General features: G+C 57.4%; 1 protein-coding gene across 2 annotated transcripts in view; it reads left to right on the plus strand.

The window, feature by feature from the left end:
- The first annotated feature begins 7,906 nt into the window (after nucleotides 1-7,906).
- ASS1 (argininosuccinate synthase 1) overlaps nucleotides 7,907-26,572 on the plus strand; it is a 29,526-nt gene continuing 10,860 nt past the window's right edge. The window contains exons 1-11 of one of the 2 annotated variants that reach the window (XM_056352828.1): nucleotides 7,907-7,985; nucleotides 10,902-11,014; nucleotides 11,475-11,543; nucleotides 11,831-12,019; nucleotides 15,181-15,237; nucleotides 15,721-15,795; nucleotides 19,053-19,123; nucleotides 19,502-19,532; nucleotides 23,324-23,414; nucleotides 25,241-25,325; nucleotides 26,482-26,546. In XM_056352828.1, the coding sequence (XP_056208803.1) occupies nucleotides 10,907-11,014; nucleotides 11,475-11,543; nucleotides 11,831-12,019; nucleotides 15,181-15,237; nucleotides 15,721-15,795; nucleotides 19,053-19,123; nucleotides 19,502-19,532; nucleotides 23,324-23,414; nucleotides 25,241-25,325; nucleotides 26,482-26,546 (841 nt within the window). In that variant the 5' untranslated portion in view covers nucleotides 7,907-7,985; nucleotides 10,902-10,906. Of the gene's footprint in view, nucleotides 7,986-9,573; nucleotides 9,763-10,901; nucleotides 11,015-11,474; nucleotides 11,544-11,830; nucleotides 12,020-15,180; nucleotides 15,238-15,720; nucleotides 15,796-19,052; nucleotides 19,124-19,501; nucleotides 19,533-23,323; nucleotides 23,415-25,240; nucleotides 25,326-26,481; nucleotides 26,547-26,572 lie in introns of those variants that run through there. The other variant, XM_056352827.1, reaches the window with a different exon arrangement.

Consider the following 26,572-nt stretch of genomic DNA (forward strand, 5'->3'; position numbering starts at 1 on the left):
TACAACTTTAATTTCCACCCTAATTAAAAAAATCCAAACCTATCTGAAGTAGCACCATAGCTTCCAAGTATGTAGGACAAAACCCTTGCTGCAGCCCTAATTCCTTTATAGCGACTATTTTAAATGTTTGGTTTCCAACTTCATTAAAGTACTGTAGTGTAGGAATGATGGAAGACGTCTCCTAAAGCTATTCTAGGTTGTGCCAAGAGCCGTACGGAAGCCAGGCGTGCCTGATGACCTCATTGTGCTTCTTTAGTTCCCTTAGACCTGCAGATGACAAAACCTTGCTCCTTTTACCTTAGCTAGTATCTAGGCATTTATCTTAACATGGTGAGTGACATTTTTCATTCAACGTATGGTTGGAGTAATAGATTTTTTAAATTAAACAGTCCTGAAGATTTGCTGAGTTTTAATAAATTAGTTTCTTCCAGTCCGTATCTGAAATGCAAAAATTTACTTTAACAGTGTACCGAAACACTGCAATGTGTCTCGGACGAGCAACCCCCCAGCCCTGCACTGGAAATGAAACATACTGGAAAATTATGGTTCATATTCCATAGGCTGAAACTGTTATAGGCAACTTAACTCTTTTGATAAATAGACCAGCTGAATCCATGATGTTAAAAAACAGTCAGGAAGACCTTTACCTGGTGCCATTTCATTATGCATTGATGCTTATATGTGTTGAAGATCCTGTCGTTTGCAAAGCATTTCGGCATGGGAAGTTTTCCAGGTAAGTAAAACATTCACTAAGACACTTTAAATCCTGCTTGTGTATGAAAGAGGAAACATTGATTACAGGTTTGTTGAATCTGCACAGGCAGTTACCATTTGTGAAGGGGCAGTAGTATATTCAGAGGATTAATTGTGTTTTCTAAGGAATATTTTTGAGAAGAGCCAACAATGATTTGGACATGTCACGACAGTTTCTCTGATGAGACAAAAAGCCTTTTTCTGACGTGCTGCATAGGTATGCTGCAAAAGCAAAGATATTTTTCATAGAAACCTTGATATTTTACAAATGCAAAGTCACACAATAGCTTTCTGGTCATCTCAAACTTAGGAAGATCTTAAGGGGTGTGTTAGTTTACTTAAGATTTTTTTTTTTGCTAAGTCTTTTATGTATATTAAAAGAAATTGGCCAGTCTGCTACCTTGTCTTCCTTGTTTAGATAGAAGAGTGCTAACTGTTTTGCTGATGTTGTCTTCAAATCAGGCCTGTTATGATGGAAAAAAACATAACTCCGCTTTATAAGAACTATTTTTTAATTAATACCAACATTCAGAGTACACTATTTTGTAATTTGCATGTTCACAAAGCTGGAACTGCCTTTGTATTTCTCTGCAAAGCCATTATCAAGAAAATGTCTTTTCTTGGCTTTTTAGATTTCAAAAGTAGAAATTACACCCTCTTGCAGCTGATTCAGTCTCTTAGTAATATGAGAAAAATCCCCTTACACTACTGTAGATGTTGTTAATCTAAGGTTAAAAGAAGACAGTGTTAAACCAAGTATTAAAAAGAAGATAGTCACGCTACTACAATGAAAACCCAAACGTGTGATATGGGGGAATCCCACTCTGAGAGAGATTAAATCGGTGTTTCCCCTCACTAATGATGTGCTAAGAATTTCAGTTGTTAACCAGTTTGGTAAGTCCTCTTCCAGGCATTGCTAGTTATATGAGATATTTCAACCGTTTTTAAAATACCTCTGATGTTGAATTTGATGTTTCTTCTGGTAGTGTTGGTATGTCATCCACCTGTGTAGAGAAGATAACTATTCTAAAACTAGTACTGTATTTCTCACTGCTTGTATTTTTAGAAAGACCATATTTCCAATATTAACCTGGCAGTCTTAGTAAAAATTGTTTGAACAATTGTGATAATAAATAAAAATAGTGTAACTTGCAATAATATTCTGAACTCACGTGGAACTATATTTTATTAGTATTCTTAACAGAACAGACTTTCTTGTTAATTTGTAGAAAGCCCAGGTATGTCAACGGCATTGACTCATGCATGAAAGCTTGCTTTCCAAACAAATAATGCTTTTGATCCTTAATTTTTACACCATGCTGCTTTGTTTTGGAAAGTTCTTTCGCCAGGACAAATTATTGCACATTTTATTTAGGCATGAGTATTTCTTACTGTATATGAAGGGATATTCACAGCTCTTGAAACAGTTTTCCACTGCAACAGAAACAGCAGAGGGAGCAAAAGAACACCATTTTCATATAGGTCTTATACATACATACATATATATATATATTTTAGTAATTTACTACACACACCCCAAAAAAACCACCCAACAATGAACCAAACAACTGTTAAAAGACATTTTTCAGAAGTTCAGCTGTTTAAAATGCTGCACTCATTTCCTAGTGGTTGGAAAAAATACGTGTTTTCATGTGTAGTGCCATTTTAATTTCATGTCTACTGTCAAAATTCTGTTCTTCATATCATCCAAATTATTTGTCAAATAATTTCACCTGCAAGACAGTAACCACCCCATGATCTCTGGGATTCTTGGACAAAAGTTAGATTTACTACAGGTGGTATCCTAGTCAGGGCTGTGTGATAAAGTATTAGCAGAGGATACAAAGTTTTTTCTGATCCATCTACGAGTTCTGAGCATGAGAGGGGTTGCAAGCAGCGATACAACCGACGGGGCAGGGCGCAGTACTCAAGAATGGCATAATTACCCCATTTCTGCCTGTGGAGAGATAACGGTATTTGAGAATTCAGAATGGGAAATGTACTTCTGTGCAGCTCCCTGCCTTTTACGAAGATAATTAGTTTAAATGCAGCTTAAAATCACAGAGGAAAGGAGGTTCAGCCTAACAGAGTCCTCCTTTTCTTGAATTGACCTGGGCATTTCCTGGCAAGTGCACCACATACCTGGTACTGTATAGTGAGTCACACTTCAGCTGCGAGTTAAACCACATTATATGAAACAAAAGATGTCTTCACTGTAAAATTTTTTGGAGTTTGTGATTTTAGCACGGACGCCTTGATGATACTTCAGCAGAGCAAGTTATTCAGTGGCTTAATTTTGCGGCCAGTTCACTTCAAAAGTTTCTTATGACTGTAAATGCTGTGCTGATAGTGACATTGTTTCTCAAAAGCTTTAGTCTTGCAGTAAAAGACAGATCTAAAAGCACAAGTAGGGATGCTTAAGGTAATTCCTCAGCATGAAGAAATCTTGCAATACTAAAAAGTATTGGGAGCAAAACATGCAGTAGCAGCCCAGAGAAACAACATGTGTACTAATAAAACCTGTACGAAATAGAGACGAGGAACAGAAAATAGAGAAATTTAAAACAATAAAACAAAATCCAGAACTATAGAAGGGCAACCTGTTTCTAAGTTCAGAAGAGCCAGCCATCGCAGCCCTTGGTGTGCAGTGCTGCCTGCTCACCCTCAGGCTCCTTCAGCCCCTCTCTTCGGTCTCGAAATTTCTGCTCCCATCAACCTGCGGCGCTGGAGGGGCATTTACCAGGCAAGATTTCTGAGGCAGCTCCCCCAAGGCTCTCATTTTTAAGGTAACATATGGAGTGATGCTTATTAGAGAATACCAATTCCTGCTTTTTTGAGCATTCCTCTTAATTTGGTTCATGTCTTCACAATTCAGATTTGTATGGTTTGGGAATGAACGAGTCGTTATTTTTCAGCCTTCCCATTGGTTTTGTTAGGTAAATTCTTATGCAGTCCTTAAATTTTTGGTCTGCATTTAAGTGTGCTGTTAGTGCATATTGACTGACTGGCAGTTTATTTTAGTATGTGCCCAATGTTAAATCTTTTCCTTTTTTTTTTTTTTTTTGTCTTATCTCCTTGGCCCCAGTTGGGCCTGGTCAGATGCTCTGGTTCCACCTGGGGGTGCCAGTCCCCATTCCCCACAGCTGTCCACAGCCTGTCCCCACTGCCACCCCTTTTCCAGCAGCAGACAAGCCCCAACAAAGCCCTGGAGATCATCAGCTGGGAGGAAGACCAGGATGGGGAGGTGACAGAGCGCCGGCAGGCTGTCTTCAACCAGCCCACCAGACTTCGCTGTGACACCAGCACCATCGCACACACACCCCAGCTCACCTGGTACAAGGATGGGGCGCCCCTCTCCCCCTGCCCAGGGGTGCTGATGCTGCCAGGTAATGGGCATGGACCTTCACTGAGGGGTTGGGGGGCTTTCCTGCAGCAGCTCTGTGGGTTGAGAGCATCTGTAGCACGGAGGAGGTTGGATCCTGTCCCCTCACTCCTGCCAGCATGCACAGCACCCAGGGGGACATGCAGGGCCACTGGGGCTGTGCAGGGGTCCATGCACAGTGAGGTGGGAGGGGACCCGCTGATCCACCACGGAGCCCTCCCCATCCCCTGCCCCAAACCCGCGGATGGGATCACCTGCACTATGAGCTGGAGGTGCAGAGTGAGCACAGGGCCGGGGCAGGGGGTGGGCTGAGGCCATGGCAGCCCTGCAACCACCTGCCTCCTGCTGCCCCGGCCATCCACGGTGGCACGGTGGACTTGGCTGAGGAGCTGATGGCCGCCAGCCATGGCACTGTCTGCTTCAAGTGCAAAGCCACCAAGCACCTGGTGCCCACAGTGTCCTGGCTGTGGAACGGTGTCCCATGGTGGTCAGCCATGGCATCGGCTCCTGGAGGTCCGTGTGCCCCTGGGCAGGGTGGCTGTGCCTGGCGGGGGGGACAGAGACGCTGGGTGGAGGGGATGGGGCACTTCCCTCCCCAAGGGGGAGGCTGTCCCAGTCTTGCCAGGTGCCGAGGTCCCCATGGGAGCCCCCGCAGCTCCCCAGCTCAGGACAGCCCTCAGCGGGGCTCTGCTCCCCCTTCTCAGGTGCCAGCTGACACTGGCAGCTACATGTGCACGGCCAAGAGCCTGGCTGGGTCAGCTGAGAAGCACTTTGCCCTGGCTGTGGAGGGTAAGGCATCTCCAGCAACCCTTCCCTGGTCGCTGTTTACCCCGCTCCTCATCCTCCTCCTCTTCTGCCAGCTGGAGTCTCCCATGGCTCCTGAACCGCATGGCTGCCTCTGCCCCTCGTGCTTGTCACACTCGCCCCGTGCAAGGAGGCCAGGGTGCCAGCACGCTCCGAGTGGGCGAGATGCTCGGTGCACATTTCCTCCGGGGAGCCCGGGGGAGCTCCACCTCTGTGGTGGTGGCTCCCCTTTGGCACTTGGGGTGTGCCGGAGCAGAAGCTCCCTGGACTGTGGGCACAAACCCCGAAAGCGCTGATGGCGGCAGCAGCAGCGCGTCACTGGGGTGCGATGTCGGGTTGCACCCCCCCGTGCAGATTGCCTGGTACAAGGATGGCCACGTCCTGTGGCTTGGTGAGGAGGGAACCGCCACCCCAGGGGTGTTGGGATGAGCAAGGATGACAGCCTGGCCCCCGGTACTTGGCACAGCCACTGGCTCTCGATGGCAGGCTCTAGCTCCCCTAATCCACCCTTCTGGATGCTGCACGTGGGACGTGAGCTCAGACTCGCAGCTGTACCACACGCTAACAACTTGCTGCCGAGTGATCCCCTCTGCACAGCACCAAGGGCTGCATCCTGCAAAGCCTGTGCTGCTGCTCCCCAGGACTTCAGCACCCTTTTCTGCTGTGCACAGTGAGGCCTCAGACCTCGGAGAGAGACTTTGAAAGCCTGATACCTCTTGCAAGGAGCTTGGCTGGCTCAGGGGCATACACCTGCCCGGCCCAAAACAGCACAGGCAAAGGTGCAGAGCTGCACATGCTGAGCGTGCTGGCACAGCCTGTCCCCTGTGTCCCTCAGGGTGTGAACCCAGTCCCCATGGTGCCCTGGTTGTCATCCCTTTGGGGCTGCAAGTCTTTCTCCTTCCAGGGGAGCATTGTTCCATGGCTTAGCATCCTACCCAGCCTGGCTGCTTTTGTCTCGCTGCCCCAGCACCTGAGACCCCGGGCAGGGGTGGGAGGGTGTGGGAGCTGGGGTTCGAATTCCCGTCTCAGCCTGGGGCTCGTGGGCACCCCAGCACCCTCAGACCTGTCCCCTCTCTGCCTGCAGACATGGATGAGTGCGTGGAAAGTGTGTTCGAGCCAGATGTGCTTCAACACCCATGGAGGTGTCCAGCGCATGGATGTGCTGTGCCCAGACAAGTACTGGAGAGGCTTCAGCCCTGGGTGAGTCATGCTGTGGGGGCTGGGGGTGCCTGTCCCACACTCCTCGTGGCACCGTGGACCCAGGTGTCCTGGCTGCTCCGGACACCCCACTGCATCCTGCATTCCCCCCAGCTCTCGTGTGCAGCGTGTGTGTCAGTCACCGCACCCCAGGCTGCAGCTCGTGCAGTACCAGCTGCTCACCCTGCCCCTCAGCATCGTGGTGCATTTTGCTTGCCCTTGGGCGCTGCCCTCCACCACTGCCTCGTCTTCGTGCTGCTAGAGGCCAGCAGCCCCTTGCCCCCCGCACCGAGCAGGGCTGTGGCATCTCCACCCTGTGCCTGCTGCGGGACCCTGGCACCTCAGGGTGCAGGTGCTGGCCCCAGGTGGGCAGCAAGCACCCAGCATCTTTCTCGTCCTCATCTCTGTCTCACCCTGGCCCTACCGACATTGCTGAGGGACAGGAGGGAGCGCAGGGTCACATCTCCTCCTGTCCCTCGCCAGCCACTGCACCACTGGGGGCACGTGGCTCAGGGAGAGCTGAGCTTGCACCCTCCCCCCTTCCCCACACTCCCCATCCCCCCCCACCCCACCCCCCCGCCACCTTCCCTGACACCCCCTTGCCCCCGGCAGCCCTTCACCCAGGGCCGGTCTCTGACTCAGCAGGGCGGTGGGGGCAAGATGTCCCGCCAGTCTCTTGCAATCGGTTTTTGTTGCAACTCTGCAATTTGCACCAGCAGCCCTGAAGCAAACACGGCTCTGGACGGCCTTGGCCGCATTCAGCCCCCGGGGGGCTGGGGGATGGAGCCAGGTGACAGCAGGCAGTGAGGGCCCAGCCAGGGTGCAGGGTGTGTGACCCCCCCGGCGCTGGGGAGGGTGGGGGGCACCCTGGCATTAACCATGTACTAAACTGAAATACCCTTGTGTTAAATTATTAGTTTTATTTTAATCCACTTGGTTTCTGTGCACACTTATTTATGGTTTTTTTCCAAATAAAGGTGTTTTGTGGCTGAATATCAGCCGCACCTGAAGAAAGTGGTGTCCTTCAGTGTGTGGGAGGGGGCTACTCCGGCAGCAGCCCCAAATTCCCAGGGCTTTGGGCACCTCCCTGCGTGGCCTTGGACCGGAGAAGGTGGATTGTCTGGATGTGGCAATGCCAGAGGGCCAATGTCCAGCACCTGAAGGTCCAATCCTGCCCCAACATCAGGTCCCTTGCTCAGCAAGAGCAGGTTGTGGCCTCTCTGCCCATGGTGCCGGTGAAGGCTGTTCCCAGAAAGCCATTTCCATCCTTCCCTGCGCGTTGGCCCCGCAGACCCCAGCCCACGCATCCCCACGTTCAGGCCGTGTCTCTTGTGGTGGCCATGCCCCCGGTGCAGGTGCCACAGCCAGGTCCCATCGCTGGAGCTGGCTCTGTGCAGTGGCACTGGGATGTCCCCAAGGCCCTGGCCTTTGGGCTGGCGTTCCTGTCCCCCAGGGCCACCTCTGCTGCTGCTCTGGGGTGCCCTGGGCACATGTGAGGGGGGGGAAAGTGGGTTTGCCCCATGCACAGCCCCCTGCCCCATCCCCCCCTGCCTACCCACGCTCCCACTTCTCCTGAGGGAGTTCCACAGAAATTCCACCTCCTCCTGCTGTGCCAGGGGGAGGTGGTGGCAGTGCAGGGGGCACCGGGTCCCCTCTGCCCGCCGCTTTCAGCTCCCCGCGGGGTCCCGGGGGGGGCCGATGGGGAGGGCTGGCCCTCGCTGGGACCGTGCCCACGGAGGGGACAGTCCCGCGGCGGCCCCGCCTGCCCACGCCCAGCTATAAGGGGGGGAGGAGGAGGAGGAGGATGCTCCAGGCACCGGACCAGAGTGCTGAGGGCAGTGGGACAGCGGGGTGAGTACGGGCATGGCACGGGAGGGGGTGGCGAGGGGGGAAGGGACCCTTTGCCTTGGGGTCCTGTCCTCTGCCCCCGGCTGGCCCTTCTCAACCCACCTGTGGGTGTCCCCCATCCCTGGGTGCTGGAGAGGGGCTTGCTGCTCCCTGCAGGAGCAGGGCAGGGGGGTCCCAGCCCCCTCCCAGCTCTGGGAGGTGCAGGCTGCAGTCGACCCCCTCTCCCCGGGTCTGCGGTGGGGAGCTTCCAAATGAGTCCCATCTCCCTGGGCCACCCCCAGGGAGGGGAGCTGGGACCTCGGCTGGCAGCACCCCTGCCCTCCTCGCTCTGCTCTGGAGATGCTGGAGGTAGGATGGGACCCTCGCGAGACGGAGGAGCGATGCTGAGGCAAGCCCCAGCACCAGTGAGCACATCCCCACATGCCTGTGCTGCCGGAGCCCCCACCCTGCCCTGTCCCAGCCCGCACGCAGCACTCACCAGGGCACAGGCTGTTCTTCCAGCCCAGCTGGCAAAGGTGGCTCCTTTCCTTCCCAAAGTTTCAAGTTTTTTATTCCCCACCCCACTGTTTGGGTTTTTTTTCCCTTGGTTTTAAAAACAAAACACACAGTGTTCCTGCAAGGCAGCGCAGCCAGAGTTGCTCTGGAAGGAACCCTGCCCCAACTCACACGGAAATTGCTACGGAATAATAATCAGGGCTGAGAAAGTCCCACCACGTTCCCCTTCGCTGAGCTTTGTTTGCGCTGATTTATTACCACCCAACGCCAGAACTTCAGGGCTCTCCCTTCCTGGGCAGGCGGGCTTGGCACCAGTCCCGTTCCCAGAGCTGGAAGTGCCGGTGGCCCCACACTGTTGCTAGGTTGCAGGATGCATCCCCAGGGCCAGGTGTCCCTGGGTCCCTCGGGCATCCTGTGGGCAGCACGACATGTCTGAGCAGGGAGGTTGGAGGCGTCTCCTCTAACCTGCTGCCAAGCATTTGTGAAGCGAATGCGCCCGGTCTCAGAGGTGCTTACTCGGGCTGGCAGCCGTGCCAGCGATGCTGGTGGCTGCAGCGGGGATGGGGATGGGGGTAAAAGAGGGAATTGCCCAGCAAGGAGCTGCAGGTGCAGCGTCATGGTTGGGCTGGGCCTTTTCGGGAACTGTGGCTGCCTTCCTGTAAACGGCCGGGTGAGGAAGGGAACGGCTGAGCCTCCCAGGCAGGGGCCCAGCTCGGCGCCGCTTGCACAACCCTGGGTGCTGCCGGCACTGCTGGCACGGGCAGCCCAGCGGGTACGGGCAGGCTCAGGGCACCGAAGGGCGGTCACAGGGCTGCAGACCCCTTTGCTCTGCAGCCAGATGCTGTGCCTGGGCTGGCTCTGAGCCGTGCTCCGTGGGATGCTGGCCCCACGCTATGCTGGCACACCCCGGCATAGCCGCACCCCACTGCGAAAGGTGCCGGGTGGGCCAGTCTGGGGGCGCTCGGCATGGCGCCTTCCCTGCCTGCAAAAGCAGCAGCAGGATTGTGCTGACTTGGCAGCAGCAGCAGCATGGAAGTTGCTTGGGACAGGATCTGGCCGGCTCCGCTGCCCGCCTTCCCGGCCAAGGGTCAGCGGGCATTGCCGCTTGGTCAGGCCCTGGGGCTCACAGCCTGGCCCGGGGGCTGCAGGGAGCCCTGAGCCCCCTCCTGCAGCGGGACCCCCATCCCTGCCTCTGAGCTCTGGGCTGCCACGTCCTTCACCACCTCCTGTTGTTGGCTGGAGTCCTCGATATCCTCGACTGGCTGACGGCACCGAATCCCCATGTAGGTGTTTCATGCTGGCAGGAAACACAGGGCAGCATAATTAGGACAAATGCCCAGTAAGCATTAATTAGACTTGGGGCCGGGCCGGGCTCTGGGGGATGCTGCTGAGCACCCCAGCCCTGCAGTGATTGCTCACCCAGCAGCGCCGGCAGGCACTGGGGGCCAAGCTGGTGGGTGGCTGTGCCTGTCTGCCGCAGCGGCTCCTCTGTGCTGGCCTTGGTGCCAGGCTGTGACGTGCCAGGTTGTGCCTGAGCAAGGCACCTGGCTGCATCTCCACTGCAGCTGGGAACCTGCACCTGAGCCCCAGCCCCCTGGCATTGCAGGGTGCTCATGGGGGGCGGGGGGGCAGGCTCTGCTGGGCTTGTCAGGGCAAGAGCCGTGTGGAGCAAAGGTAAGAGCAAAGCTGCCCCGACGGCTGCCCTGGCCCCCTCCGACACCCAGTGCCGCTGTGTGCACTGGCCGGCACATGGGCAGGGCTCTCGCCCTGGCTGGGAGCTGCAGCCTGGACGTGGCTGTGGTGCCCTGGCTTTTCCTCCTGCCTCCAGCCCTCCCCCTGCTCCTTGCAGCCCCGGGAGGGCTCTTGCTCCAGATGATCCCTCCCGATGCTGTGGCGAGTCCCCCCTGCACTGCCTGCTGCTCACTGCCCCCAGCCTGGTGCCCCCGGCAAAGGAGGGGGCTCAGCCGGCCCCAGGCAGAGCACAGCCCGGCTCAGTGGGCTGCCCGTGGCCTTGGCCCCACGGGAGCACCCAGCAGCTGACGGCAGCAGCTCTCACTGCCGGGGAACGAGAGCAGTGCTGGGAGCTTGTGTTTTAATCCGGGAGCTTGTCCCGCACCGCCAGCCCCACCACGTGCTCCTCTGTGTACTCAGGCCACTGCTGGCCCTGAGTGTTTGATTTACGTGGTCTGTGTTTCTTGCCTCCTGGTTATTCATCACCTGGATAATATTTGTGTTGCCCAGGATATCCCACCCCTGGGGGAACCCTCATCCCTGGCTGCCCTCAGCACCCAGCTGGACTGGGATGGCCTGTGGCCAGTTCAGGGACAGTGGGGAGGTTTCACAGCTGATGGCTGCAGCATCCCTGCACCAAGTAAGGGCAGGGGCTGGGCCTGTCATGAATCCCTTTCCCTTTGCTTTGCCAGCACCATGGCTCAGCCCAAGGGAACAGTGGTCCTCGCCTACAGTGGTGGCCTCGACACCTCCTGCATCCTGATGTGGCTGAAGGAGCAGGGCTACGAAGTCATCACCTATCTGGTGAGCTCTGCGTGAGCCCTGCTGCATGGACCCTGTCCCTGGGCGCTGAGGGTGGAGGGGGCACTGAGGTCTGGGAACCTGGGTGGGTGACAGGGGTCCTGGCACGTGTGTAGACATGGTGGTGACCCTGCTTTCACTGGTTAACCATCTCCCAGCCTGGGTGCTGCTCTGCTGAGCTGCCAGCCCTGCAGGCACAGCCTGTCCCTGCCAGCAAATGACCCTCCACTAATGAGGGCAGTGCATCAGGGCAGAGCTAAGGGGCTTGGCAGAGGCAGTACGGGCACGAGGTATGCTGCCCCAGGGTGGGTACCCCCCCCCCCCCGGCCCATCCTGTGTGGCCTCAAGCCTAGCCAGCATGAGCTCTGCCATGCCTTGTATGATGCCCTGTGCCGGGCTGAGCTTGCACTGGAGTTCTGTGGTTTCTTTTCAAACTCAAGTCTTGTTTTTTTCCCCCTTCCAGGCCAACATTGGGCAGAAGGAAGATTTTGAGGCAGCACAAAAGAAAGCACTGGCACTGGGGGCCAAGAAGGTAGCAGCATCCCTCCCTCTGGCTGCCTGGGGGGTCTGAGCTCCCCCTGCTCCCTGCCATGGGGCTGATCCCTGGGGTCTCCCACACCCCGTGGCTGGGGCCACCACAGGGAGACGGGACAGTGCCAGTGAGGAATCCCTTTTCCAGAGGTGTTGCACCAAAGCCTTTTAGTAGCATCTAAAAAAGGGGAGGCAAAGGGACCCTTTGCTGCACCATCCCCCAAGCCCCAGAGGAGTGGGATCCCCCCTAGTCACCCTCCCATCACAAGGCTCCCTCCATCCCGGCAGGTTTGCCTCGAGGATATCAGCAAGGAGTTTGTGGAGGAGTTCATCTGGCCAGCAGTGCAGGCCAACGCTCTCTACGAGGACCGGTACCTGCTGGGCACGGCGCTGGCACGGCCCTGCATCGCCCGCAAGCTGGTGGAGATCGCCCAGCGGGAGGGAGCCCAGTACGTTGCCCATGGCGCCACGGGCAAGGTGAGGGAGGATGGGGGCACCAGGGCAGGGATGGCACTGGGTGCTCGGCGGGGGGACCCAGTCAGTCCACTGGCCAGTCTGTGGGTGCCAGGAGGGGTGCACAGCCTGTTCTGTGGGTGTTCTGTGGGGCAGTGCAAAGCTCAACCATGTTTCAACACTTCCTTCTCACTTCTGGGATTTCTGTCCCCAATTTCAGTTCCCTCTCCCTGTCGGGGAGGCTCAGGTCACAGCTGAACCCTCTGCTTTTGGCAGCAGCTTTCAAAAACCTGCAACGGGCAGGGGCTGCCTGGGCCAGGAGCCGGCTGGGGCTGCGCCAGCACTGCCTGGGGCGTGGGGCACCCCGGGCAGGGAGCAGCTGTTCCGGTCCCCATCCCTGTCCTGGTTCCCATCCCTGTTCCTGTCCCCATCCCTGTCCCCTCCACAGTCCCTGTCCCGGTCCCTGTCCCCACCAGAGTCCCTGTCCCGGTCCCATCCCTGTACCCGCCACAATCCCTGTCCCAGTCCCTGTCCCCATCACAGTCCCTGTCCTGGTCCCATCCCTGTACTGGCCACAGTCCCTGTCCTGGTCCCTGTCCCCACCACAAGTCCCTGTGTCCCGGCCTCATCCCTGTACCCGCCACAATCCTTGTCCCAGTCCCTGTCCTGGTCGCCATCCCTGTACCCCCCACAGTCCCTGTCCTGGCCCCGTCCCTGTCCCCGTCCCCATCCCTGTGCCCATCACAGCCTCTCCCGCCGCGGTCCCGTCCCCCCCCGCCGCAGGGCGGCCGTTTTGCCGCTAGAGGCAGCCAGAGACCGCGGGAAGGGCGCTGGGGCCAGCCCTGCCCGGGGCGGGGGGCGCCTCCGGGGGGGCTGGGGGCGGGGGGCCTGCGAGCCGTGCCCCCCCCCCCGCACCCGCAGCCCTGCCCGGCGCGGCGGGGACCCCTGGGGCGGGGGGTACTGTCACCCTTCGGGGGCCCTGGGTGCTGTGCCTGCGCCCAGGACCCGCCGGGTGCCCCCTCCTCCCCATCCCACAGGTGCCCCTCCTGGCCTAGGGGCAGAAGCCAGGTCCCCCCTGGAGGGGTCTCAGCGCAAGGGGCTGGGGGGGCGCTGGGTTTGGGTGCCCACAGCTATGGCCGAGGACCCTGCTAGAAGCCGGGTGCTGAATGCAGCCGGGAGACAGCCAAGGGGCATGCCAGCAGCCGGGGGGGGACTTCATGGCCAAAATAACTCCTGTTCCTGCTGTGCTGTGCTCCCCACACCGCTTCGCTGTCCATCTCACCCATCCCCTCTTGAAAGCCCCCCCTCAAGGGTGCCCTGGAGTCATGCACCCCCAATGCGATGATGTCCCCACCACTCCTGGGTACCACCAGCACCAGCCATCCCTGCTTGTGTGAGCACCCCCGGCTGTTCCCCAGGCCACGAGTGGGGACACCCTTGGCTGCTCCCCAGGCCATGGGGGCACCCCCAGCTGCTCCCCGGGCCACAAGGGGGGACACCCTCGGCTGCTCCCCTGCTCCCCAGGCCTTGGGGGCACCCCTGGCTGCTCCCCTGCTCCCCAGGCCATTAAGCCTCGGGCTCGGGCAGGGACCCACTGCACGTAACTCGAGCCCCATCCCCGGCTGAGGCCACAGCATCCCAGATGCGGCCATCTGCGGTGCCCCCCTGCCCGAGCAGATGGGCTTGTTTTGGGCCTGTAAGGGAAATGAGTGCTTTGGTGGATGTACTTGCCTGTGTGTAATAGTCCTTGGGGATTTCCCAGCCCAGGCGTAAATGTATCCTCCGGGCCGGGCCGAGAGGAGGGGAGGGGGGTATTTACACCCCGCGATGCTGGTGGAAAATAGGCTTTGGTTAGCACTATTCCCTTGGAAGGGCTAATAACTCCCAGGCTCACTCCTCACCCCTTAGCAACTACCTGGCCTCATTAGTGGGACCTTGTCAGCATGGGCCAATTAAGATAAAGGGAGGTTCAGAGCTATTTAATTACGAGCTGCTGCATCCTCCTGGACACCATGGTCTTCCCTCCCCTACCTTGCCCTCTCCTTCCATGTGTCTTCTGATGCCTGCGGGGGAAACCCACCCCAATCTGGGTTTCTGCCTGCTCAGATTTTAGACGTGTTAGCCCAGGGGAGAGCACAGCTCTCCCGGGGTCAGCCAGGCTCCCTTGGAGCCAGGTGAACGGGCTGCATCAGGGCTTTGAACACCCAGCTGCCAGGACCACCAGGAAAGGTGGGTTTGGGCTCAAACCAGCCATGGAGAAAGAGCAGGAGTGACCCCAAGGGACAGAGCCAGCCCAGGTCCTGGCATCCGTTACCCCGTCCCGCTGCCCTCCGTGCTGGTGGAATTGAGGAGAGAGATGGGTTCTCAGCCTCAGGCCTTGCTTTTTGCAGGGAAAAAGGCCAGCAATCCCATCCCAGTGGCATTACTAGGAGAACAGGTGTGATCCTCTTCTCCTGCACAGAGACCCTCAGTCTATGAAGTCCTGGGTAGCACCAGGCGGACATTGCTCCTGGCTGGTGGCTCTCGCAGGGATTTGCAAACGCCCTGCTCAGCCGAGGGCCTCCCAAGCCAGGGGCTGGGATGCTTTTCCCAGTGGACATAGAACAAGTGGCTGTCCTGCGTTGGCCGAAGCTGAGACCCTGGGACATGTGCCCCCTAGCTCTCTGCTGAGGGGGGTTTGGTCCTGTCCCCACACAGGGAGAGCAGCTGGGAGCAGGGAAACAGTGGGTCCTTGCCTGCTGTGCCCGAGATCTCCAGTGTTGCAAGGGGAGTTACTACTGTGGCCAAGCAGCGTCTCAGAAGCTGCATGTGTGTGCGGTCACACGTGTGTGCAGTGCCGCACACGTGCTCTCCCAGTGCCCAGCAGTCCCCGAGCCTCCCAGCTCCCCAGACGAAGCTGTGGGGCTGCAGTGCAGCTGGGAGCTCCTGTTTTGTCATCTGCACTTTTATTGCTCCTTCCTTTTTTTTAAACAGTTCCCACCAGTTTTGCAGTTTCTTTCCCCAAATCCAAACCTGCAGCCCTGCCAGGACATGTTCCTCTCCCAAGGATGCTGCATCGCCCTGGGAGAGCTTGTTCAGGGATGAGGCCCCATCCCCCATCAGTGGGATCGGGGGGGGGGGGGCATCCCCCTCCCAGTCCACCCCAGTGTGGGGTGACCCATCAGCATCTCCCATTCGTGTTTCAGGGCAACGATCAGGTTCGGTTCGAGCTCACCTGCTACGCCCTGTGTCCTGAGATCAAGGTAAGGCACCCGGGCTGCCCCTGGGGCCCCAGCAGGAGCTCCTGGCCCCCTCCCCAGCTGGTGGGGAATTTTGTTTTAACACCGATGCGAGTGGCCGTGTCTCACTTTAACAAGCTGCCAGCTGCACGAAGCGACGTTTTGGCATTTGAGGGGGCTGTAATGATACTTAATTGACCTATTTTCACCCCAAACACTACGAGGCCATGGAGGAAAGAGCACCGAGGCAGGTGCCGGATAATCGATGCTGCCTATTTCCCCCTTGCATCCAGCGCCTTGTTAGGGTCAGGGGTTTGGGTTACTCCACCCTTGTGCAGGGAGATTAAATTTCAGCCAGGGGGACCAACACCCCATGGGCCTGGCTCTCCAGGGCTGCCACAAGCCCTCTCCCATGGGGAGCCCGGAGGGGTGCTGAGGGGCGCAGGGGGACCAGGGGCTGCAAGGGGACCAGGGGCTTCTCATCTCATGCTCCTGCCCTCCTGCCAGGTCATTGCGCCGTGGAGGCTGCCCGAGTTTTACCAGCGCTTCCCTGGGCGCCGTGAGCTGATGGACTATGCCAAGGTAGGAGCCGGCATGGGGTAGCCACGGGATGCTCGGGGTGGCTGCGGGATGCTCAACGTGGCTTGGCAGGTGACAGTAGCAAGCCCTGCACAGCATCCCTCCAGCACCACGCTGGAGCCTTCTGGTCGGTTTTCCCCCCCTCTATATTTTTTTCTCCTTCCTTTCTAAAAGCCCCATAATTACCTGGCTATTAATGGTAACCCGCTTTCCAAGGAAATGGGTCCCAGCTTCCTGACTCACGTAACAGACAAAGCAAATACGTTTGCCTTTGTTGTCCCTTCCTTTTTGAAGTACAAGTTGCAATAAAACATATTAGAAGTTTTGCATCAGGCTTTTACATGCCCACCAGGGTACCTTTCTTTTTTAGCGACTTCATGGAAATGCTAGACAACTCGGCTCAATCAATCAAAAGGGAAAAGGCAGCTCTGTGCATAAACCAGAAAATTGCTTCAGTTTTTAAATAGCTGCCGTCGAGGCTGCCTGGGTAATCTCTGGGAAGGCGAGGTGCCGAGCCGGAGGGATGCAGCGTGGGGTGAGGAGCCCTCCGAGCCCATTAGGGCTGTGGAGAGCAGCGTGTTGAGGATTGTGTTTGCCATCTGCTGTTGTATTATGAAGGGGCGAGTTTACGAGAGCTTTCCATATGTTGCCAAACAAATTGTCAAATAGGGCAGTTATTAAGAGCGCCGCGGTTTTATTATATGGAAAATGGAACATGTGTTTCGGGTTTGGGGTTTTTGTTTGGGGTTTTCTTTTTTTGTTTGTTTGGAAGGAGGGGGAAAGGGAAATGAAATGGACTGGGGCCCCATTCGAAGAGGAAGGGTTGGGGGTTGAGGGTTTGTAGTAGCTCTAGGTCTCTGGTTATGTTCAATGTTTGAAAAAAAAGGGGGTTTTCCCTTCATTTTCACGCTCAGAAGAGGGAGATGTGTGGCCAGGTCTTTTCAGTGCCTGGATGTGCTTGCCTCAGCACTTGGGGAGTTATAACACGATGATATCTGGGGCTCCGTTGGTGCCAGGGAAGCTGGGAATCCATGTCACTGCAGCACATGGCATAGCCCTTGCCACAAATTTGCTGCCCAGGGCTGGAGCCAGCCTTGCTCCAGCAGCCCTGCTCCAGCAGCCGCTTTATCCCCGCAACCAGCCGGGGCTGAAAAACCTTAATGAGCAAGGTGGAACTCTCCTGGATGCTGCTCTAGGATGAAGCATCACCGCAGGCAGAGCCAGGTGGGACAGAGCTTGTCAGGGCTGTGCCCTCAAAAGGTTTCTCTTTGGTCTCGGCATGTTTGGCCCTGGCCAAAGCTGCCTGGGCTTGGCAGATGTTGGTATGTGGGTCCAGACTTGGAGGATCCCCTTGGAATCGGTTGCATGGGGCAAGGGTGGGCTGGGGAGCATGGGCTTCCCGAGGTGCCAGAGGAGGCAGAGGGAGGAGAGGGCTGGCTGCAGAAATAAATCAGCTGGGGCTCGTGGCTCAGGATCAGCGGGTGTTTGGCTGTGAAAGATGCGTTTATAGGTGGCAGGTGAGATGGCACAGGGAGAGCCCATCGTAGGGCATAGCCTCCCGCAGCCCCTCGCGGCTGAGTGCAGCTCCTTGGATAAACAGCCCTCAGCATTAATTGCTTGGCTTTAATTAACTAAGGTGAAATGTCCTCTGTCAACATCCACGAGGGCACTGGGATGAGGACGAGGGGGCAGGTGCCAATGGGAGCGTGGTCTGACCCCAGGCAGGGCTGAAGTCTATCCCCCAGCCCTCAGTCTCCCCTGGTGTTATTTGGGGGGGGGGGGCTTTGGGGGGTTGCGGGGCACCTGCAGCTTCACCTGTCTGAGGGGTGGGACAGGGAGAGGCATCTTCTCACTCTTTTCCAGAGAAGCCAGGCACTCCCCAGCACTTGCACCCAGCCGGCAGTGTTTTGCCCTCCCAGCAAACCCAAGACTGTGTTTTGAAGCCCCCTGTGAAGCGTTGATGTGCTCTGCCTGCTCTCCCCCGTGGGCAGGGGCTGTGGGCAGGACAGCACCCCTGCAGAGGGGCCTAGGTCGAGGAGACGAAGGCTGCCCAGCACCCACCTCCAAAGCCTGGGATGGGGGTCCTGGGGGGTCCCACACTGGGAGTATGACGTGGGACCAGCAAACCAGGACCCACGAGCCTGGGGCAATGTCCCCACGGGGACAGAGCTGAGATAGTCCCTCTGCAGCCATAGGAGGTATCTCAGAACCTTGCTCCCATCTCAGGTGATGGGTTGATGGCCATGATTTTACAACTACAAGCATTTCCTTCCCTGCAAACAAGGAACCTCTGCTCAGGCCCTGCCCCTCAGTTCCTGTCTGAGCCCTTGGCTGATGTCCCTGCCGTGGTGACACTGAAATGCCAGAGCTGCCTGTTGACCTACGAGCTGTACGGACATGCCAAGGCACAGCAGGAACCCAGAGCTGCCACCACCACCTCCACTCCTGGCTCACCGTGGCCATCCCGCAGCTGGGACATCGTGGCTCAGCATGCTGGCAGGGTGGGTGACGTCCCTGCTGGCTCCAGTTCTTAGCTCACCCAGCGTCGCCTCTCCCGCTAATTCCCCCCCGTATTCACCTCATCTTCACAGGCAATTTCCCCCATTGAAATGTCAGCGGATAATTGAGCACGCCGATGACCTTGTTAGGGAGCTGGGCTTGGTGCTGTGCGCTGTGCTGGGGAGGCAGCCGGCATGGGGCCGTGTGTCCCCGGTCATGGCGCGCTCGGGGTGCTGGGCTGGGGGGAACGCCTGGCACCTGTGTGCTGGGTGCCTGCATCACCACGCGTTTGCACGAGGCTGTGGGGACCCGTGTGCTGTCCCCCGATGGCAGAGCATCAGTCCTGTCTAGGCTGCAGAGCATCCTGTGGCTTTGGGGACTTCTGTGTCACCTCCCCCTGCTGAGGAGCCCAGCTTGGGGAATGCACCATCCTGGACCTGGACCTAGAAAAAGCACACAATGTCCGTGCTGGTGGTCTCCATCGCTTGGGTTGGTGGGTGCTCTGGGGCTCCTTCTCAGCTGGGGCGGTCATTCTCCCAGCCACACCGTGTCCTTGATGTCCTCATCGAGGTGGCCCTTGCGGTGGGAGCTGGTGTTGCCCAGGGTCAGGGACACCGATGTGCACCTTGCTCCATGCTGCATTGCCGGTGGCCGGGGGTTGTGCCTTTGTGCTTTTGGGGCTGATCCCGGCAGAAGCCGGTGCTGGCGGAGGCTGGCTCTCCCTGCAGGCTGGCTCACCCTCGTTCCCCTTCTCTCGGCAGAAACATGGGATCCCGGTACCCGTGACGCCTCAGACACCCTGGAGCATGGATGAAAACCTCATGCACATCAGGTGAGAGGCTGGGCAGGGGGGGAGCTCCTGTGGGGGGAGGACCCAGCGCCTGGGGCCCCTATCCCCCCATTCTGCGTGGCCAGGACAGCCCTTCTCGCCTCCAGAGTCCCAGGCTGCCGTACCATGCACTGGCCAAAGGTGACCCCAAAACCTCCAGCCTCCCTTTCTGCCCAGTCACCCACGTCACACATGGCAGCACTCGCCTCCTGGACTCTCCTAAGCCTGGCGTTCCTTGCAGGGCTGCTGCTAAAAGCCCCTGGCGATCCATAACGTGCATTTACGCCCATCCTTGGGGGGTGGAGGGCGGTGGGTTGTCCTGGTGGGTTTTGGGGTTGCAGGTGCTGCAGTGACTTCTCTCTCCTTCCCTGCCTGCTGTAGCTACGAAGCCGGGATCCTGGAGAACCCCAAGGTAATCAATCACAGCCACCCGGCCAGCATGGCAGCCACAGGGCTGAGGCCGTCTCGTGTATTTGCAGCCTAATTGGAAATTTCACGGCGGGCCGTGTGTGTCGGGCAGGCCCCGGCTCCTCCGCCTCTCCTGGCACGTTAATTGCTGCCAGCGTGAATAGGGGAAGGGACCGTTTCAGGGTGACACTGGAGGGGCCAATGTCATGGAGCTTCAATAAAGGAGCAATTAGACGATGAGGCGCGGGTGGGAGAGCGGGGGCTGGTGGTGGGTGGCAGGGGTCTGGGCTGGCCCCTGCAGCTCGGGTCTCCTGGCCATGCCTGCAGCTCGGCCAACCCTCCTCGCTTTCCCATTCCCACTCTCGGGGGGGGGAAACGGGGTAAAACCTCCCCTTGTTTGGAGACCCTGAGTGCACCCACGGGACCCTCGGCTCCCTGCTGATGGGGTCAGGAGCCCAGTGTGGTGGGTGCTGTGGCCACGTGCTACTGCTGGACGTGGCACCTCGCTCGGGGAGGTGTGGGGCCGGCCCTGCTTGCCCTCGATAGCGCTCGTGGTCCGGTGCCCGCTGGCCCCTGCCTGCACTGTTCATGCTCCAGCGGGTCACGACGGCGGCTACTTAAACTATCCATCAGCGCTAATTAGACAATCCGGGGAGAGGAGGGGGAGGCAGGCGGAGAGGGAGAGGAGCGGGCTGGAGCTCAGCGCCCGCAGCCGGCTCACCGCGGCTGGGCTGGCGCGTGCCTCGGGCAGGGGCGTGAGGAAGAGGAAGGTGGAGAGGAGGTCCCGCTCCCCCATCGGAGTCCCCAGGAGGGCTGTCTGCAGGTTGGGCTTTGCAAAGCCAGGCCCTCAGGGGGTCTTCTCCTCCAGAAGAGCAGTTGGCACAGGGATGGGTTTTCATGCCTCGAACTGGAGCTAGCGAGGGGCTGACCCTTCCCGGTGCACCCATCCTGACCCACCCTGCCGCGCCCAGTGCCTCTCCTCCTGGGGAAGACCCCTGGTCCTGAGGCTCTGCCAAGCCCGCTTCCTTCCCAAAGCCAGCTCGGAGAATGGGGCCAAGCAGTGCCCTGACCCCATCCCCGAGCATCCTCTGCTCTGGCACCTCTCCCTCTGCCAGCGCCGGGAGGTGGCTTCCCACAGTGTGGTGTCACCACCGTCCCTTTTCCCGGCGCTGAAAGCAGTGCTGGGCACCAGGGTGGCCACGGCAGGATCCGGGGTGCCAGGCATGGCGGGCTCCCCTCCCCAAACCCCCGGGACCTGCCAAACGCAGGGATTTGAAAGCAGATGGTTGAGCTATTTTCTGCCTCTGTGAGGCCCGATTGAAGGGCAATGAGGCAGCTAATGCGGAGAAAGATAGAAATTTACTTGCTTTAACTTCATATGGCACTCTGAAAGAGTTCATTCAGTCCCGGGCACAACAATATCAGCCGGATGAATAAACCATTTGCGGCATCGATAGCTCTGCATCATGGTTTACTTCATGGACCATTTGCTTCCAATTTCTTCTCTTCTTGCCCCGTTTTTCTTGCTTCTTTCTTTCCCCCTCCCTCTCTCCCTTTCCACACACTCTTCCTTTTTTTTTTTTTTCCCTTTTTTTTTTCCTCCCCTTTTTTTTTCCCTCTCTCCCCTTTAAAGATGACATTGCAGGACTAGCCCCCCTGCGGGGAGGGATAAATAGAAGGCATTGATACACTGCAACAAACTATTTGTCATTTGAACTGTGCTTTTAGGAGAGAGAATAAAAAGAGGACAGACTCGCACCGTAATGATGGAATGCAAGCCAAATGTCACTTTTATTTCTATTTAGTTATTTTATTTAATAGGGGTTTTCATAGTTGGCTCGGAAAATTGGAAACTACCTGACTTTGACTTCCAATGTTTAGTAAAGAGTTTTTAATACTTTCCAGTATTTTTCCCCTCCCGCCCCCCCACATCTTTCCTTTTGAACTCAAAGTTTTTCATCATCTCTTGCAGGTTCGTCTAGTTAATAAGTGTGATCAGGGCTAGGAAAGGCCAGACGATGTAAAATTGAAATCCGCAGCCCGTGTAATTTGTGCATGTGTGCGCACGGGGGGAAAGGGGCAGGCACGCCTGCCAGCACCTCTTGTTTAAAACAAGGGAAAGGGGCAAAAATGAGAAAAAATGGGAACCTGAGGTAGTTTTGCTGGAGCGTGTGCTGGGGTACTTATGTCTGTATTCCTGGGATTCGGCTGTGGCCCCACGGTTTGGGGTGAGACAAGGGGGGAGCCCTGGTGTGGAGAGGGTGGCAGGGATGCTGGCAGCCGGGCAGGCCACCCTCAGGCACTGACAGTGATCGGGTGTTGCTATTTATTGGAGGGGAAAAAAAAAAAAGAGGAAGTTCTGACTAAAAAAGATCATTGGAAGTTCTCACTAAAAAAGATCATTGCGCATCTTTAAAAATTTGAAATGAAAGCTTCTTCTGCAGAGAAATTAATTTTCCCTTTAAGAAGCTTAACATTTTTTTAAAGCAATTGCTTTCGGTCTTTTTTGTTTGTTCGTTTTCTAACTTGCTTTCTAATTTGTCCTTTTTTCCCACACTGGAAAGGAGAAGGGAGGAAAAGTAAGCAGGAGAAGAGTTGTGCTTTAACAGGAGAGGGAGCACGAGCAGGGCGGTGGGTGGGTGCAGGCAGGGCTTTGCCGCCCAGGGATGCCCAGAGCTCCAGCTCTCACCAGCCAGGTTTGGTGTGGAAATACCAGTTTACCACCATTTAAAACATTTGTAGGAGCAGCCGAGTTTGGAGAAACTCCACCCGAGCTGCTGGCACAGGGGGCTTTAGGTGACTGGGACTCCTCATCTGGAGGAGGGTCCTTGGCAGCATCCCCCCCTGATGCTGGCCAAGCCCAGCTTTGCCCCAGCCCTGCTCAGTGGTTCGTTTGCTCAGCCCTGCCTGCCTTTCCCCCACGTTGCACATGCCCTGGGTGCTCCGTGCCTCAGTTTCCCCTCCCTGAGCTGCGGCTGGGTGGAGGCATCCTTCCAGAGACAGGAGTTTTCAAACGCCAGTCTGGAAGTGGTCTGGGGTCAGCGTGTGCAGTCGCGTCGTGCATCAAGTGTCGAGGGGGCATGTGAAATTGCAAAGCATTTGCTCTCCGGGACGGAAAGCTTTTTTATTATATTTCCCCCCCTTTTCTGGCATGCACTTCAATTGCAGCAATTCTTTGTCAGCACCCAAGCCTCCAGTGGCCTGGCTCCAACGGAGATAAGATGCCTCTTTCCTATAAATCTAGGAAAAAAAAATATACATAAAGGTTGATGTGCTCTGAAATGGGTTTTTGCTTTGTTCCTCTATTTTCCCCCGTGTGTATTAACCCCGGGGACACCATGAAAGAGCCGGTGCGCCTGGAGCACCTGCTGGGGTCAGGCCTCCTCATTAGTTTTTTCGGTCAGCGCCGAATAAGCCCGGCTGTGCCGTGGGGACGTGCGGGTGCCCGCCCTGCCTCTCGCTGCCATCGTCCAGCTTTTCCCTGCCTGACTTGCTTCTCCACAGCCATCCCGCCTCCAGCTGTGGGGGCGTCGGAGGAAAAGATGAGATCAAGTTGAGGGGAAAAATTGACTGATTCTTCCAACCCCTTTGTTCCTAGGGCCCCGGTAAGCACCGGTGCTGTGCGGTGCCAGCCCCGGTGCCTTGGGGATGGGGGGGTGCACACCGGGGATGGGGGCTGTGCACCGGGGATGGGGGATGCTCACCAGGGATGGGGGATGCACGCTGGGGTCGGGGCTGCTGGCAGCATTGGCCTTGCCAATGCCACTGACTCTCTTCTCTCTCCCCACCCTGCAGAATCAGGCCCCCCCTGGGCTCTACACGAAGACCTGTGATCCCGCCACCTCTCCCAACACCCCGGACGTGCTGGAGATGGAGTTTGAGCGGGGTAAGCGCCTCCGGGCAGCCCCCCCCCACATCTCTCTGCCCCCCGAAGCTGAACCCTGCTCCCCAGACAGGACCGAGGGCTGCTGGGAGCATCCCCAGGGTGGGGGCAGGTGGGGCGAACCCCAACTCGTGGCATCAGGGCGTGGGATGGTGCTTGCAGCACGCTGGGGCTCTTCAAGGTGCGCAGAGGGTCTGGGTACTTCTCAGGGGGCTGGCTGGGACCCCCTGAGAGTGGAGAGGGGTCTGAGCTCCCATGCCAACCATTGAGGCAGAGTGGGAACAGGTCTCTCTCAAGCAGGGTGGCATACAGGTGGGTGGCCATGGGGACATACAGGTGGCCCTGGCCACTGTCACAGCTGGAGAGATGCTCCAGCAGGATTTGGCCGGTGGCACTATCAGCGTTGCCCAAAGGAGACAAGGGCACCCCGTTCCATCCCTGGGGGCACAGGACAGGGCCCAGCCCCAGAGCTGTCACCCCGAGAGGGGGCACAGGGCATCATCTCCCACCTCCACCAGTCATGGGCATCACTGTGCCACCACCCCTGCTGGCAGCAGTGGCAAGCCCAGCCCAGGCTGGGGGGAGCCCCCGCTCAGAGGGGGCACCCCCTGCCTCCCCACCACCCCCCCCGCTGCCAGCATCCCTGCGCCATTATAATGATCCCCCTGCAAGGAGCAGCCCCCCTCCCAGCAGCCCATTCAGCCCCTAGTTAATTTATTTGAAGTTTTAATCTAATTATTAACTATTTTAAAGGCTAAGCAGCTTTCACTAACAACGGCACCGACAACGTCGGCTCTCCGCCGAGCCGACCCCGGCCAATACCCCGGCGGAGGATGCGAATAGAAAGAGCCGGGGCGAGGGGAGGGCGCGGAGTGGGGGGACCCGCGCCGAGAAGCAGCTTAAGGTTCATTATTGCCGCGAGTTACATTTAATAGCAATTTACAACTGAGTTTATAAACCCCTGGAAAAATAGGGGGTTTAGTGGGGGGGAGCTGACAGCCCCCATCACTAGCCAGGGCTCTAGCGGGCGCCTCCATAATAAAGACTAGAAAGGGAGGCATTGAGGCTGATTGGCAACTGATAGTGCGTTAAATGGTAATGAGGAGGGCAGATGGAGGGGGGATTAGCCTCCAACTCCGCACCGCTTTTCTTTGTGGGCCCCGCAGCCCCCTTGTCAGCTTCCTAATACATTTATTGCTCATTTCACACCGCTAAAGAAAAATGCCTCTTTCTATTCAGCATCCCCCCGCCTTGCTCCTGCCCAGCGCCCTTAAAAAAATTTTAAGCAAAAAAGAGGGGGCTAAAAAAAAAAAAAAAAAAAAAAGTGCAATAATTAATTCATGGTGGGGAGCACCCCGCCGCGGGGTGCGTGTGCGTGCGTGTGTGAGCAGTCGTGCCCTGGTGTGGGGGTCCCCCCCCAGACGCCCCCCATGCTAGCAGGGGAGGGGGGGACACACACATTTGTCAGCCCCCCCGGCCAGGGGCTGGTGGGACAGAAGGTGCTGTGCTGTAAGACAATTGCCGAGCGTGAAATTCAATTAGTTAAGGGCCTGGTTGCAATTTCACAGGCCCTAAAAAGAGAGAGGGAGAGGAGAGGGGAAAAGAAGGGGGGGGACGTTTTTATGGCCTTTTTTATTTATTTATTTCACTTCTCTCTCGAGGTGGGTCCCCCTCCCCTCGCCTCCCCCCCCGCACCAGCTTGGATATGCCTTTTTAAGAAGTTATTTAGAGTTCATATCTGTCACATCTATTTAACGCCCGCGGGGTGATGTTCTGGGGGGATCCTGACACTGGCTGATCCTGCCCATCCTGCCTCCCTGCCTCCGCAGGTGTCCCTGTGAAGGTCACCAACACGGGGGATGGAGCCACTCGTTGCTCGGCCCTGGAGCTCTTCGTGTACCTGAATGAGATCGCGTGAGTGCCACGCTGTCCCCTGCCACCTGCCCGCCAGCTGGCAGCGGGGATGGGGGTAGCATCCCCAGGTCCCCAGGGCGGGATGGATGCGGGATGCTCACAGCAGGCATGTCCCGATGAGGCCGGGGACGGTGGTCAGCAGCACGAGGTTGGGATGGTCCCAGCTGGGTTCCAGTTAGGTCCCAGTTGAGCCATTTGTGCCAGCGAGTGGAGTTGGGCACCCAGGCCAGGAGCACAGGGGTATTTAGGGTTTTGCTCCATGTGCATCAGGAGGGCTAAAAAGACTTACTACCACCCTCTGCATTTACCACGTGCCCCAGCTGCACAGCTGGGCAGGGGCTGCCCTGCCTGCAGTGGGGGGCTCAGCCCCTGGGGCACCCCCAGTCTGTGGGGCATCCTTTGCCCCTGGTCCCCGTCCAGCCCCAGACCCCCAGCTCCTGCATCCTGGGGTCATCGCCTCACCCTGCCTGCCCGAGGGGGCTCAGTGTCCCTTTTGGACAGAGACTTGGATTTCTGGGGGCGTAGAGATGTGCTGGCCCGGTCCATCGCCCCGTCCTCCCCCTGCCTGCACAGCAGCAGCTCCTTCAGGGTTTTCTGCCCTGTGCCAGCCCATTCCCGCTTCTGCTGCCGCTGGGGCAGAGCCATCACCAAGGGCTTGCCCAAAAATACAGCAGCACCCACGAGGGGACCCACTCCTCCCACCTTACACCAAGTGCCACGCAGTCCCTGGCCACCCTCCTTTGTGCCTCTGCCTGTATCCCCCTGGCGCTGAATGGGAATGAACTTTTCCATGTAGTTTGCTTTTTAAATATTAATTAAGTGGTTTTAAAGTTACTTTGGTCATTGGGAATACAGCTGCAGCATGTCCTGTCTCCTTGCCCAGTTTGTTTTCCAGTGGCCCAGGTACCATGGGTCCTTGTGGTCCTGCCAGACCCAGCAGCGAGGGAGGATGGAGAGGCTGCTGGCACAGCAAAAAGGAGGGGAAAAGGAGAGAAAATCCACCTCCTTGTCACACACCATGGCAAGAACCCACCATGGGTCGCTACCAATGGTCACCAGTGCTACTCAGGGGCTGGCCACACTGTCATTTGGGGTTTGTCCCCCACATGTCCCACTGTGGGGCTGGGGAGGCTGCAACTTTCCTTCTCTTTGGCAGGGGCAAGCACGGAGTGGGGCGCATCGACATAGTGGAGAACCGCTTCGTTGGGATGAAGTCCAGAGGTGAGCAGTCACCCACCAGTGGTGCC

Source organism: Falco biarmicus, chromosome 9 (assembly GCF_023638135.1).
Source record: "Falco biarmicus isolate bFalBia1 chromosome 9, bFalBia1.pri, whole genome shotgun sequence".
Classification (NCBI taxonomy): domain Eukaryota; kingdom Metazoa; phylum Chordata; class Aves; order Falconiformes; family Falconidae; genus Falco; species Falco biarmicus.